This window comes from Pinus tabuliformis, chromosome 2_2 (genome assembly GCF_031772625.1).
Source record: "Pinus tabuliformis cultivar Carrire ecotype Pingquan chromosome 2_2, CPIR1, whole genome shotgun sequence".
In the NCBI taxonomy this organism is placed as follows: Eukaryota; Viridiplantae; Streptophyta; class Pinopsida; order Pinales; family Pinaceae; genus Pinus; species Pinus tabuliformis.
The window spans coordinates 561,262,001-561,277,158 of NC_142300.1; the positions used below are offsets into that span (position 1 = coordinate 561,262,001).

General features: G+C 36.4%; 1 protein-coding gene across 1 annotated transcript; it reads left to right on the forward strand.

Annotated features, from left to right (window-relative positions):
- Window positions 1-1,724: 1,724 nt before the first annotated feature.
- On the forward strand, window positions 1,725-3,240 carry LOC149193879 (uncharacterized). Its single transcript, XM_089404956.1, has one exon. It carries the CDS (start codon window positions 1,946-1,948, stop codon window positions 2,951-2,953), a length of 1,008 nt encoding a protein of 335 aa, XP_089261082.1. The 5' UTR covers window positions 1,725-1,945; the 3' UTR covers window positions 2,954-3,240.
- Window positions 3,241-15,158: the final 11,918 nt, after the last annotated feature.

The window sequence follows — 15,158 nt, forward strand, 5'->3', positions numbered from 1 at the left end:
AATATATTAATGAAATAAGTGACACTAGTTAGTGGATAACTCCTTTTTACTATATAAACGATTTCTATCTATTAATAAGGCATTTGAAAATAAAACTATTTTATAAACCAAATGTTTTTAATAATATATTACTGAGATAAGTGAAAACCAAATGTTTTTAATAATATATTACTGAGATAAGTGAAAGAGTAGTCAGTTCATAGCTCCCTTTACTAAATAAACGTGGATCTCATGAGTGGAGGGTGATGGATCATCATCATCCATTTATATTTTAATATTGATTTTTGAATTTTATATACATAAATATTTTATTACCAATATATAATGCAATTCAAAATTAATGCATTCAAAATTAATTTTTTCTATGGACCAAATCTGCAGTAATATACCACTACTGAGATGAATGAGAGATTAGTTAGTGGCTCCTGAGATGGGTGACATATGAGTCAGTGGATGGTTATGTAATATACCACTACTGAGATGAATGAGAGATTAGTTAGTGGCTCCTGAGATGGGTGACATATGAGTCAGTGGATGGTTATGTAGGCACTGCCCATATTCCATAATTAATGCATTCAAAATTAAATTTTTCTATGGACCAAATCTTCAGTAATATGCCACTACTGAGATGAATGAGAGATTAGTTAGTGGCTCCTGAGATGGGTGACATATGAGTCAGTGGATGGTTATGTAGGCACTGCCCATATTCCATGTTTATTAAAATAGCAATAGGTGCATATTTGAATCTACAAAGATTGATTTATAGAATTGGTTTGATTTTTTATGAACAAATAGCATGAAATTTTTTCCCGGGAAATTGTGTTGGTAGGATGATTTTAACATTTTTATTTATAGGAAATATTTTCAAATAGTTTATTTTTGTTTTGTTGATTGTGTATTTAATTCGGGATCTTTCTATATCCAACATAATAATTTTTTTAAATCTTCTATTCCTTTAATGTGCTTTGTAACTTTAAAAATAATGGCTATTAGTTTCTATATCTAACATAATAATTGTTTTAAATCGTTTATTCTTTCAATGTGCTTTGTAACTTTATTCCTTTAATATGCTTTGTATCTTTAAAAACAATGGCCGATTAGTTTCTATATCTAACATAATAATTTTTTTTAAATCTTCTATTCTTTCAATGTGCTTTGCAACTTTAAAAACAATTGCTGATTAATATAGCTAAAAAATAATTAACTACCCCGATAAGTGAGAATGACATAAGTAGATAAATATTTTATAAACTCAGCACTTTTCTTTATGTATTATTAGAATGGGCGACCAACAGAATCTTAGTAGGTGGATAGGACACTATTAATTTCTATCTATGAATAAGGCAGTTGAAAATAAAACTATTTTATAAGCCAAATGCTTTTAATAATATATTACTGACATGACATAAGTGACAGAGTAGTCAGTGGATAGCTCCCTTTACTATATAAACTTGGATTTCATGAGTGGAGGGTGATGGATCACCATCATCCATTTATATTTTAGTATTGAATTTTGAATTTTATATACATAAATGTTTTAATACCAACATATAATGCAATTGAAAGCTAATTTTTTCTTGGCCAAATCTTCTGGGTGATAGATTAGTTAGTGGATCCTAAGATGGGTGACAGATGAGTCGGTGGATGGTTTATTGTACCGTTTCTTAAATGTGGGATTTCAAGATAGCTGGCTGTACTGTTTTTAAGTGTGGGAATTCAGGATAGCTTACTGTGTGATGAATAGTCAATCCATGCGCCAAGACTCGAGACCTTGCCGTTTGATTGTCTTATTGACATTAAAATATCAGTCGATGCTGAGTTGCCTTTTAACAGTGTAGTGATATAAGGATAAGGATAAGAAAAAACATGAATGAAAGAGTCTTTAAATGTACCAATAATTTAGTGATACAAAGCTTGTATGTGACAGTGAAACCCTAGTGCGTCCATGATGTTTCTCAAAACATGGCCGCTGAGCCATGCCTTGCTCTTTATTCTGTCAACATACGTTGCCGTGGATGTTATGGTTAAGTACAGGGGCGACACTAATCTTCCCCATATTTCCTCCCGCCATTGGGGAGGGCAAGAAACAGAAGAATGGCCGGGCCAAGCGGAAATATGCAGCAGACGAGAAGGGTACGTAGAGATCGGTGACGTTGCTGGGCTTCGTTACAAGCCGAGAATGAAGGAGGGGGAGAATCCCTGGAATCAGATGAAGTGGGTTGGAGAAGTGGCCCCGTGCCGCGTGAAAGGGCATCTCATAGATAAGTTGGACGACGAGAGAAACTTCCGAAGAGGATTCGCCCTCAGATTCACTGGAGACGTGGAGGACAGAACGCATCTGCTTCCATGGATTTTGGCTTCCAAGATCGATCTGAACCAGAGAGCGCGCCGAGTTTTTCTAGATCTGGGCGCCAGCTACTTCAACACCAGTCTCACTTGGTTCATGCGCATGTATCCCTGCGACTTCACTGAGATTCATGCCTTTGAATCCAACGCCCACCGGCTGCAGAAACCCTCTCGCGGGTTCGATGAAGAAGCAAACATAATGGACCCCAACGCTTGGTCTTACATGACGAAGGTCACACCAGAGGCCACCCAATGGATGCTGGACCGAATCAAAGTGTATCATAAGCTGGTGGGTGATGAAGATGATACGGCCAGCAACTCTATCAATATCACCAGATTTATCAAAGAAGAACTGCAATTGAAGGTAACCGATACGGTGGTCGTAAAGATGGATATCGAGGGAAGCGAGTGGCCCGTTTTGAGGAGATGGATTAATGATGCCGAGATGCCCAAGATTATCGACGAGCTCTTCGTGGAGGTTCATTACAACCATCCATCCATGGCTAACTTTGGCTGGGAAAGCAACGGCGAAATTACAAAAGAGAATGCAAAGGAGATGCTGGGAGATTTAAGATGGCACGGCTTCTTCGCCCACTTTTGGCCTTAGCCACTTTCTTCTCCCCCTTATCGCTACTGCCATGGACAATAGTCATCCAGTCATCCACTTTACCTATTTAGTAAATATTTTCAATAACTCAGGGTTAATTTTCGTATAAACTTCTGCTTTACTACAATCATCCATTTTACCTATTTAGTAGATCATCTCAACCGCTGCTGTCATTGTTTTACTATCCATCCTATGTTCCATTTTACTTATTTAGTACACCATTTAAATCTACTCAGATTGTATTCGCTTTGACCCAGGTTGATTAATGAATCATTTTCTTTTTTTTATTATTGGGTAAATGTTTTTTTTTTATTAAAAATATGGTTTTTATCTTTATTATATAGATAACTGTGTTTATTTTGAAATAGAGATTTCAGAATTTTAATTTAGTTATCAATAATTATTAAGTGGATAATAGAGATTTAACGTCTATGAAATATTCTAAAATATTCTTAATAATATACCTGTAAATTAAAAATTGAGATTTATCTTTAAAATAGTCATGCTCTTTGCATTTTCATTAAATTGATTAATTAAAAAAATATGTCATATGAAATGAATTATAGTTTTTTGGATATATGTTATTGACAAGCATAGTATTAGTCAATAATATTGTAGCAAAGTCTATTTACAAATAAAAATTCTCCATGGTAAAATAAGAGTAAATTTTTAAGATTAAAAGTTTTATTCCAAGTTTTTCTTATATTTATGTTTAACTTATATCCAGTTTTTCTAATTATATTTATGTTTAACTTGTATATATTTTTATAAATAATAATAATAATTTATAATTGATGATGATGATGATGAACAAAGTCCATTAAGACCAATGTGGTTTACCAGACCTCAAAAGAAAAGAGTCTAATTGTGATTCTTCAAAATCTTATTTTTGTGATCAAGGAGAAGGGAAAGAAGTGCTCCAAGATCGTTATAGTTGGGTTGGCTTAATAAGTCAAGAAGATTGGAGGTGTGGTTGATGATAGGGAATTGAGAGCAGATGTGAGTAAGAGTCGAGCAGTCTAAAAGGAAGTGTTTTTCATCTTCCACCATCTTAGTATCGCAAATTTGACAGATTTTATCGTCCTCGTGAGTCTAGGGAGTAGACCACCATCCAGTTTCACTTCAAAGCTCGTGAGAATTAGTTCTTATCCTAGCGATATTCGTTTTCTTCTTAGTCTTGGTCAACACAGAGAGATAATTCTGGTTATCAAGGGTGGGGTTGATCACCTCCTTATAGTATCTTAGCTTCCTTTTACCCCCCAACTCCCTTATCATCCCACAATTTGTCCTTAAAATTGGAGGTAATAGTATCTTTCACACTATCCTTGCTTCCCATGATGATCTCTTCCTTAATCCCCCAAACGGTTGAGCTAAGACTGGGCATCCTTATGCCACCCGCGCTCGAGGCGTAGGTGGGGGTTTTGACTAAAGTTAGAAACAATTTTTTGGAGCCTCTTGGATTCCATGTTGTAAAGCTTCTTCTTATACATTAGATATCTAAACATAGTCATACTTTCAATGGGGGACAGGCCATCTTCGATCAAGAGGATAGGATAGCTAATATTTCCCTTGATCTTGAGGTTATAAGTTATGAATTTCTTTCGAATCATCTCAATCTTTCTCCAAGACTCTCTAGATTTACTACAACCCAAAACTTCACGTCTGTATAAGACAACAGGGGTGACGAGAGTCTCAAAGAGGAACCTTTTTTTACTCCAAATACAAAGATCATTGTCTTACAATTTTTTTCAAGATCATAATAAACTTTCCAGCCACCAATAATTCTTTTCTCGATGCTAGAATTCCAGTTGAACTGATGAGGAAAGTCAATACCCAAATATTTATAAGAAGAAACTTGCTCTAGACAATGATTATCATAAACGAAACTACCATGGGTGATCTTTTTGGATTTAATGATCATGACTTTAGTCTTGTTAGTACTAACTGTCATACCCATCTTAGAGCAGTAGACATGAAGAGTCTTAAGCTGCTTGTCTAGCTCATCATGGATTTTTGGAAGAAGAATGATATCATCAGCATAAAGGAGAAGAGTAATGATTATACCAGTGATCTCGGTGACCTTACAACCTGAAGTCTCCAGACACTCCTCTAGCTTATCGATGTAAATACCAAAAAAGGTAGGGGATAGGGGACACCCTTGCTTAACCCCGATATTACATTTAATATCTTTAGACCACCCTTCGTTGGTCTTAAGCTTGGCAATGACAGTCTCGTAGAGGCGGATCACAATAATCCTCAGTTCATGAGGAACCATGATCTCTTCAAGTCTCTCCCAAAGCTTATCTCGAGGAATCGTGTCGAAATATTTTCTAAAGTCCACAAAACAACATAAGAGATCAACTTTACTATTGCGACATTCCTATGCAATGATCATGAGAATGACAAAGTGATCGATAGTCGAGTGATGTCTCCTAAATAAAATTATAATTAGTTAGCTTTTATGATTTAATAAGATTTATGAATCAAAACCAATAAAGGTTAACTTACTATTTAATACTGATCTTAAAATAACATTCAAAATTGATCAAAAATCATAATCTGTACTTTTTCAATAAATGTTATAGCGATTGAAAAAATATTTATAAATAATGATCTTAAATTACCATCCAAAGTAATTTTTTACATAATATCTATGAGCCCGACTCCAAACAATATATCAATATTTCGCGACATCACATATAGTCGGGTCATTATGAACGATAATTCTTAAAAAACTGTTGTTTTTATTAAATTGTCATTTCATTTATAAATTTAATGATAAAATATAATTAGTGTTGTAGTCTAATGAGACTGCTTTTTTTCCTTGGGAGTTATGGAAATTTTGGCTATATTTTGAAAACATCCTGCAAGGATTTTTGTAAATCCAAGTTATGGTTATCAAACTTCAAGATTTTGGGTGCACCAGAAGTTTTTAATGGTGTTGAATCCATTTCCACCATCAAAAACATGATTCAAACATTGCCTCTACAAGATTTTTTGAATTTTTTTTTTGCGTGGATTCTAACCATTTTTGGCCATCTGGGCAATTCCTCCGCCTCCGTAGACGACTCCATAATTAATTTTAATATAAAAGATAAATAATAAAAAATATGATATATATTAAAGAAATTAATGAATTGACTAAGGTAGGGTTTTCTTATATTGGTGTATCTAGAAAGGAGAGAAGTTGGGTTTTAAGATTAAATAATTTTAATGATTATTATAGTTTAGATAAGGGTTTAAAGATGTTTTATTATTAAAAAAGATGCTTGATGTATGACATTTTTGAATTTAGATGTTTATATATATATATATATATATATATATATATATATATATATATATATATACATGTTTATAAACATTTAATTTTTATTGTATTGATATTTTATAGTTTTGTAAATCGGATTAAACAAATTATTTTTATAAAGAATTATTTTAAATCTAGATCTATTGAGATGAATTATTTTTTTTTAAAATATTATACGAAATTAAATGATAAAAAAATTACACATAAAGAAATTTGATCCCTTTTGATGTTCCATAAATCTTACTTTAAAGGGATATGTCAATTGGGATTATCTTGGGTGACTATCGAGATTGGGGGCACTACCACCATCCCACCGAGCCAATGAACCAATGGACATGTCAGCATGCTCCCGACAAGGTGAAATGCAGATTCGTGTGATCATTATGAGCTAGGAATTCGATCTGGAGAAGTGATCGTGGCGAGCGAAAGGTGTTATATTCGAGTGGCTTCATCATGTGAAGAACACGAATGATATGGATCTTCTCATGCTATTAAATCCTTGTACATGCACCAAGATCATTTCTATGGGTGCAGCTCAGAAATGGTTGATAGGGGAACTAGCTAAAGTGCAAGAAACTAGGACTTAATGGTTGTGTGACTGGAGCGTCCATGAAAGAACCCTCCAATCAGTGGTGTTGAACACTTGTTTGAATTTCCATCAAGGAGTGGATTCTATTTCCCTACAGGATTTGTGGTTCCATTTGGAAATAGGTTAAAATGTGTGGTGTTACAAAATTTGTTTCAACCAATTATATTGGTTAACTTACAGAGAAGTCAACGAGGTATGTGGGAAAGGGAGGTAGTAGTTGTTTCCTTAACTTCTTTGGTACTTTTGGTGGAGCTTTCCCCTTCTCCTGCTCAGGGAACTGCACTGTAATTAATGGTTCCTTTCTTTAGCTAATGACTGAGCCTTTCATCTTCTTCTAATGGCTCTGGTTCTTTCCCTTTATCTTTCTTTTTTTTATATTATAGGCATGATTTTATTTATGGTATTTTTGTAAGTTTTTTGTTTTGTGTTGGGTGGGATATTGGTGGCCTAGGAGAATTAGTTATATTTCTCTATGAATCTCGTGCTTGGCTATTACAATGTTATTCCTGGATATTTTCTATGTTCGCCAATTATTGGCTCTTGGATTTTGTAGTATGTGATGCCCCCTAGCTACAGTGCACCACTAGGACAGTCTTGGACAGGGTTTGAACCTATGAATTTGATTTTTTTTCTCTCCATGTCATGTCAGTGGGCTCATGTTAGAAGGGATGATATTTAATATCAAAAGCGGGCCCATACGGGTTATACTTGGATGCGCCATCAGATATAGGATTTTTCATCACAATATCAAGAGCTCAAGCCAACCCACATACATGAAGAACTTACTTGAGCAGAGGTGAAAGCTTCCTCCCAAATGACTCCCCTCTTAGATACAAAGATTCTTACTAATTGGATTGATTGGATCCTAGACATAGGGCACATGAGGGTTTGGTTCAACCAATACATGGAGATGATGGATCTTTACTGGAAATTGAAGTTTCTAGTGGGGCAGACTCTTCTAGAACGACATGAAACTCCCATGGACATCCTTCACTCCCTTGAACACCTAGACATGCACTTGAGGGATCTAGATTACAGGATCGAGAAGATTGAATAACATCTTGGTATTCTTCGAGTGGTACGAAGAAAATTAGAGGATCCAAAAGCACCCATATAAGTTACGAGCTTAGATTAAGATCCCTCAGCTTGATTACAACATGGTTATAAGTTTTGATCATTTTTTCAAAATTACTTTTGTACAAGGCCACTTAGGCGAGTGTTTCAATTTAATCTGGTTAATTTTATTTCTTTCAGTTCATAGTTATCCCTCTCCTTGTTAAGGAGAGTCTATTTTTGGAGATGGTATGCTCTCCCATGTGAGAGAAAGATCTTAATTTAATAATCCTCTATATAAATCCTAGTTTTTGTTGTGAATATAATTCACCCCACAACAAAAAATATTGAAGGTTATAATCATCTATGAATTATAAGCACTCCTTATAAAGTTGTTTCTCCAAAATTCTGATTAACTTTGTAAGTTGCATCCATCCTATCACCTTCGTTATCAATTACTCTATTCATTATATATATAGTGATTAGAGAAATTGGCAACTTAACTGGTTTCGTACTCACATGGCATGAGGTTGATTCAAATCGCTACCACTATAACCTCTAGGTACCCATGTAAGCTCCTTTCATAGACACGGGTAAGTCGAGGGGATTTAAGTCTCGAATTTCTTGATACATAACACTTCATTATCATAGCACTTGCTAATTTAACTGACCCAAAGAGCTAAAACATATTATATATTTATATTATTAAAACAATATTAATAATTTAGAAAAGTGTAGCTATCTAACTATTATAGATGTATGATATAGAGAAGAATTTAAAAGTATTGTATTTAACTCTGGTTATTATAAATAGTTTAGGGTTATATATATATATATATATATATATATATATATATATATATATATATATATATAGAGAGTAAATGGTCCCCGAGGTGTAGCTTAGTTGGGGATTACCTTTTATGGAGTATTGTGCAAACTAACATATCCAAAGTTCAAATCCCCTAGAAGTACCTCGATATCCAGGGAGAATAGCTAATAGGCCCTAAATGTATACTAGTAGTGATTATATATATATATATATATATATATATATATATATATATATATATATATATATATATATATATATATATATATATATATTATGATTATTATTATGATTTTCAAGCATAGTTAAGTAATGTTTTCAAAAGTATAATATAATTTTGAACCACTTAAATTGTGGTGAATTGAAAAGATATAAAGATTCGATTGATATAAAATTTTATGAAATAAATTATAGTATGGGTGCAAAGGAACTTGGAATAATGGAGAACTATAAGGTGTTCTAGATTAGTTGTTGGTTGACATTATAGGTCCTATTTAGTTCTTGGATCCTATTTATGAAGAAGTTGTTGTAAATTCTCAACAAATCTTTAATCCTATATATGTATGAATATTCTAATTGATTGAACGGTAGTATCTTGTGCATGCACTCTTCAGGTCGAGCTACGCTAATGTGAAAGTTGCTCATTTCCTACATATTTTGTCTCTCCTAAATTTTAGTTGATATCGGATCATAAGGTTCATCTAGAATTTGTGATAGTGATTGGTGAGGCAATTTGTGTGTTTCCGATTGAGTGTGGACTTGCATTAGATAATGTGTAGGAGCATTGGTATCAATATCTGTTTTCAGATCTGGATCACTATATAACCCCATCATTGATAGAAGTGTGAGAGGATGAAACTTCTGAGATGAAGCTTTGAGAAAGGAGTGTGTTTCAGGGAAAACTATTGTCGATTCGAACTGCTAGTCCCACTAAGATGGGTAACTATCTTAGAAACAAACAATGAAAGCCTTTCGAGAGTTCCTTTAAGTGCGATAGATTAGAGGGAATAAAAGAGGACTAGCCTGGATCTTCTGCTTCGATCCTAGCTTGATTTCTCCTTTCCTTGATAGAATTTACCACTCCTCTTCTACTTGTCCCACTTCAAAGAGTACCTGTAGAGTCAAAGTAACAGAAAACCATCAAAGCATCTCCATCTAAAACATCATAAACAATGTGGAATCGGAAACACACTGATCATACAATTACATTCATAAACAATAAGATTCATAAACACACGATTATATGGAGGAAAACTCAAAGAACTTTATTAATAGTAGTGAAAGAGAGGATTACAACCCAGCTGTCTGATCCAGCATCATCCTCCCAGTGTAGAAGCCCTCTTCACCTCATGAATAAGCAAATTACCTAACAATGCAATGTCTCTTCTCACAGATAAACCAACAGCACTTCCTTACAAAATACAAAATTCCAGCCTCTAGATCTCTCAGACAAGGGATCCATTTATAGATGTCTTGCAAGGGTGTGAGTCAGCTCTAGGTTTTTTATTAGTGTCATTCCACTGATAGTTCTTGGTTCCACTTGGAGATTTCATTGATTTCTTACTCATCCTTGAGCGAATTCAGAGAGGCAATTGTCACAGGAGAAGTTTCTGGAAGATTCCATGATCATCCACTTAGCAAACTGTCTCTGCCATTTGTCTATTCTCACTCATCTCACCCCACAGAAGGCCATTTTAGTATGCATCGCACCTAGCTAGTGAGGCAGCCAGTATGCATCGTACCTTGACCATGGAGCAGTCAGTATGGTCCAGTTTTGGCCAATTCTGAGTAATTTTTCGGGTGGAACTTCTGGGAAATGATGTAATCAGTTGACCATGATCCTTTAGGGTATGAAACAACATTTTTAGGGACTTAAAGAGCCCTTAGTTTATGGACATATGAGTTTGGGGTTGCAGTGCCCAAATATGTCTATAACAGCTGCCCCCTAAAGCATGAGGTCGTAAATCTTCTAATGTCGGGTGAAATGCTTTATCATGAGGATCCGAGGTATTCATACTGGAAGGTGACCTGTATAAGATACAATACAATACATCATCATCATATTATTTTCATGATCTAGCTGAGGTGGGCATTCCCATGCTCAGCTTTATAAATTCATTTTCATGTACATAGGATAGACAATCATCTGCTGTTGCAGACTGGTGATTCTTTGCATGAAGAGTCATCTTCTTTTGCTTAGATGACTATCTGTGTAGATTCTGTGCACATTTGATGTCTTTATATTCCTGAATATATCGCAACCTGGATGGATGAAACTAGATCCGGGGTCTTCAAAACTCGTTCAATCTTCGCCCGATGTACAAGTCGATCCATGTGAAAAGATGTTCTGAAGTCAAACATGGAAAGACATCGCCTGATTACCAGCCAATAATGTAAGTTGTTAACAGACGCGAGAGGAGTCACCGATAATGATGATGACCCTCAAGGTACTACAGTACAATTCATGTGGTGTGAATATATGAGCCGATGTCGAACACCACGCAAAATCTTTCAGTCAAAGGTCATTGATGTAAACCTGTTGCCAGAAGTGAGAAACTTGCCATTGAGGCATGCAAGCTTCAAAGTACTGAAAGGGTTGTTTCTAAGTCAACTTCTTGGATAATGAGCTGATGTCGACAAGAAGTGACCTGTCGTAGGAGGGCCTTGATGTATCCCACATCTACGACGTGAAACAGAGCAAATGATTTTTGTGGAGGTGAAAATGATCTGATGATATAAGGTTCAGGAATGGCGGCCATGAAAAATGAAGGGTGGATGTATTGCAGTGGATGAGGCGTTTGCTAGATGGTGAATTCTCTGAATGACTTCTCTTGAACATATCAGCGACACTGATATGGACTGGTAGTGTTAACCCCATGGATGGTACAGAGGACCAATGGTGATGGTGAACGGAAAAACCCAACCCAACTCAATCATGGTGATGGAGTGAAAGTGTCATGTTCAAGAGCGACTTGCTACCAATAAAGTTCTTCAAGTTTTCTTCCCTTTTTCCCCAGTCATTGCTGACTAGTACCTCTTTATTTTTGTTAAGCTTGAGGAGGATAACATATGCTTGGTCTATAATTTTCCCTTCGGACAAATCTGTCGCTCTATTTTTAGCGAGCCTAGCGTCAGTGAAACTCGTTCTTGTCTGAGTGGACAAGTTTGTCGCTATTGTTTTAACGAGTTTAACGACAAATATAACTCGGTCCTTTTCATGTTTAGAGAGTTTGAAAAGGGATGAAAAGGAAACTCCAACAGTCCTTTTTTGTGGCATAATCCCTTAAGTCCGAAAAAGTATAAAATAATATGAAAGGGATGACTTTTCGATAGCTTTAACGAGCCGACAAAGACAAGCGCTTGATCTTTTTGTTTAATAATCCCTCAGGTCCAAAAAGATTAAAATATATGAGAGGGATGACATTCCCTTTACTTTAACGAGCTGGAAAGGCCAATGGCTTGACAATCTTTTTATATTTAATGAGTCTAAAATGAGTTTAAAAGGACTCGTTTTTTTTTTAGGAACGAGTGGTATTTTCGAGTAGCAACTGGTTCCAGGTAAGTTTGGAACTTCTCAAACCATGGCAGTGTGAAGAGGGTGGCAATCAGAATCACTTGTCGCAGCTGTTCCTCAAAAGGTTAAACAATCAAGTGGAAGCGTATGGTCGGACAAATGAATGGAGGTGACGGTAGGAACACAACCAAGGTTCAAAAGGGCTGATAGCAAGGCGATCACAAAGGTTATTTACCAAAGGTGGTTTCATTTTTTAATGAGCTTGAATCAGGAGAAACTATGCTCAGTGCAGGTTGATTTTTTAACGAGCTTGAACCTTGCGGGAACATTTCTCTTACCAGTCTTTTGATGATGTCTCTTGGTAGATTTATTTTTTAATGAGCTTGAACACTACTATAACATGTGCTCATTGCCTTTTTATGCAGGCTAGAAACGACCGAGCTACGAGGTTAAAGGGTTGAGAACCTACAAACTAAGAAAATCAAAGGTCGTTTTTCACTTGCATACAAAGGTTTGCATGCCCCCAGGTGTTTCAGTAAAAGGAGAGTTTCCAGGTTACCAAATGGAAGTCCCTGTGGTTAGGCAGGATTGTTTTTGTCGGCAGACAAAAACTCTTCCTTTGCTTTGTCCATCGAAATAGGCGAAGGTGACTGGTGTGAGCTTCCAATCACATAATGTACGAAGGTGAATGGTGTGAGCTTCCAATCACAATCGTACAAAGGAAATAAGTGTTTCAGACTGATCACATAACCTATACGGGAATGTTTCTTCAGTCCAAGCATTATGACCTTTCAAGAAAATCTCTCTTTTCCTCTGGGTTCGCCTACCGAAGCAGACTAGGGTGCATGCCCCCTAAACTTCAGAACATTCACCGAACTACCCGTGGTAATTAGGTGGATGGAATGAAGGTTGAAGAGACATTGTTGACGCGAAGAGACCATTTAGGGATGATGGTTGATTCATAGCTGTGTTTGAACCAGGAAATGAAAGTTGGTCGACAAGTTGCACCAGTCTGCCTTCATGTGGAAAACACATCACTCGAAAGAATGTGGAAACAATAGCTTCCATGCTATATATATAGTCATGTCCAAGGAGTATATTGTAATCTAGTGGACCTTGGACTACCATCACGTTCAAATGAACAATTTTCTTTCTCAAAGTTATCGGTAACTTTGGAAGGATCCCTAATGGTCGACTGGTTCCTTTGTTGAAGCCCGACAAATTTTGTTTTTCAGGCAAAAGCGATGGCGAACCAAGCGCTTTCCAAGTAGTTGAGGAAAGGATACTCACTGAAGCCCCTTCATCTATGATAGTGCTAGAAACGATCATTTTGTAAACTTGTAATATGATTCGGAATGGTACATTAGATGGAAGGCGGGGTTTTTCTAGTTGATTCCAATCAAAGAAAACGACTAGAATGTTTGGAGGAGGTACCGGATAAATGTCCAGATAAATCTCATGAATTGGGGGGGTCTCTTCCTGTTGTGAAGGAATGGGTGGATTTCCCCCAAGTTCATTAGACTCTATTTCGACAAAAAGAATTTGAACGGTGTCGTTCTCATTCTCTCTAGTGATAGTATCATCCGAAGGTGGTTCTTCTAAAGGTAAGACTGGATCGACTGCCATCTCGACCAGCTGACTTTGGTTCGGTATGGACTTAGAAGGTTGACTTTCAATGATAGGTGATTCGATTGACAATTGAGTTATGTCAATCGGGTTTTCAACTAGCGAAGGACTTGGTAAGAGTTTCCTGTATCCAGGTGGAAGTTGCTGCGGTGAAGCAAGACGGTTATCCAAAATTCTTTTGGCTTCATCCAGAAAAGGACAACGGTGAAGAGTATGATCACCTTCACATAACCTACATGGAAATCTGACTTTTCCTTTCTGTCTATTGACTTCATTTTCACTAGTTGATGGTGTGCTGTCAACCTGACTATCAGGGGTTGATGACACCGAATGGTGCAAACGGGGAGACCATTCTCTCAAGATCCGTGGAATGCAAGGGCAATCTCAATGGTAGTGGCTCCCCTTGCAAATTGCGCATGGAGTTTTTGGTTTTGAAAGTTTAGTGTGTGGATTTTCATCGGATGATGCATGGTTGTTCCCTTGTTTAGCTGGCTTCTTCTTCTTCTCCTTCCCTTTCTTTTTCTTCTCAGCTACTTGGTTTTTAGTGTCACTAGTTTCACCAAGCGAAGAGGAAGAAGGGGAAGGAGAAACAAACGAAGTAGAAGGTGAAGGGGTAACTTCAGTATCATCTGGTTGCTGATTAGATTGTTGAGGAATTATGGTGTTTTGAACAACAGAGGTCGAGAAAAGCCATACCAGCAGGCCGATTGTGATTCCTGGAAGGGACAATGTAGCCATATATGGAGAACCAATATCTCCCCAAGAGGAGAAAGGACTAGGATTCCCTCCAAGAGGGATCCCTTGATTGGTGGATTCCATTATCTCAACCTCAGATCAACGAAGGAATAGGGATGTTATTCCAATTTAAATAAATTTTAAGACACTTTGATGCAACTTGCTTTTTCAATTTTTAAGAGTCGAGAAAAAGCTAAAGGTGACTCTAGTCACCTTTGATTTTTAATGAGCTTGAAGTGACAAGTGCTCAGATGGACCTTTTCTTTTAAGGAGTTGAAAAGGAACGAAAGTGACTACTCTGGAAATCTAGACAGAGGGATTACCAAACCAATCACAAAACTGCAAAATACACCTTGGTGATAAATGATAGAGAAATTACCAAGGACTTATGTATGGCAGTCAATCTTCCCGAATGTTGTGTTCAGTGCATTGCGATCGATAGGGCGACAGACACGGCTTCCTAAGGATAAAGGATATCAGCCTATTGTGGTCTCCCAATATATACTCGACGGTACAGGGAGCACAAGTCCATACTGACACTTGTCG

Bases quoted from the DNA above. Each gene is read 5' to 3' on its own strand.
- LOC149193879 (XM_089404956.1), top strand. From the start codon at position 1,946: ATGATGTTTCTCAAAACATGGCCGCTGAGCCATGCCTTGCTCTTTATT.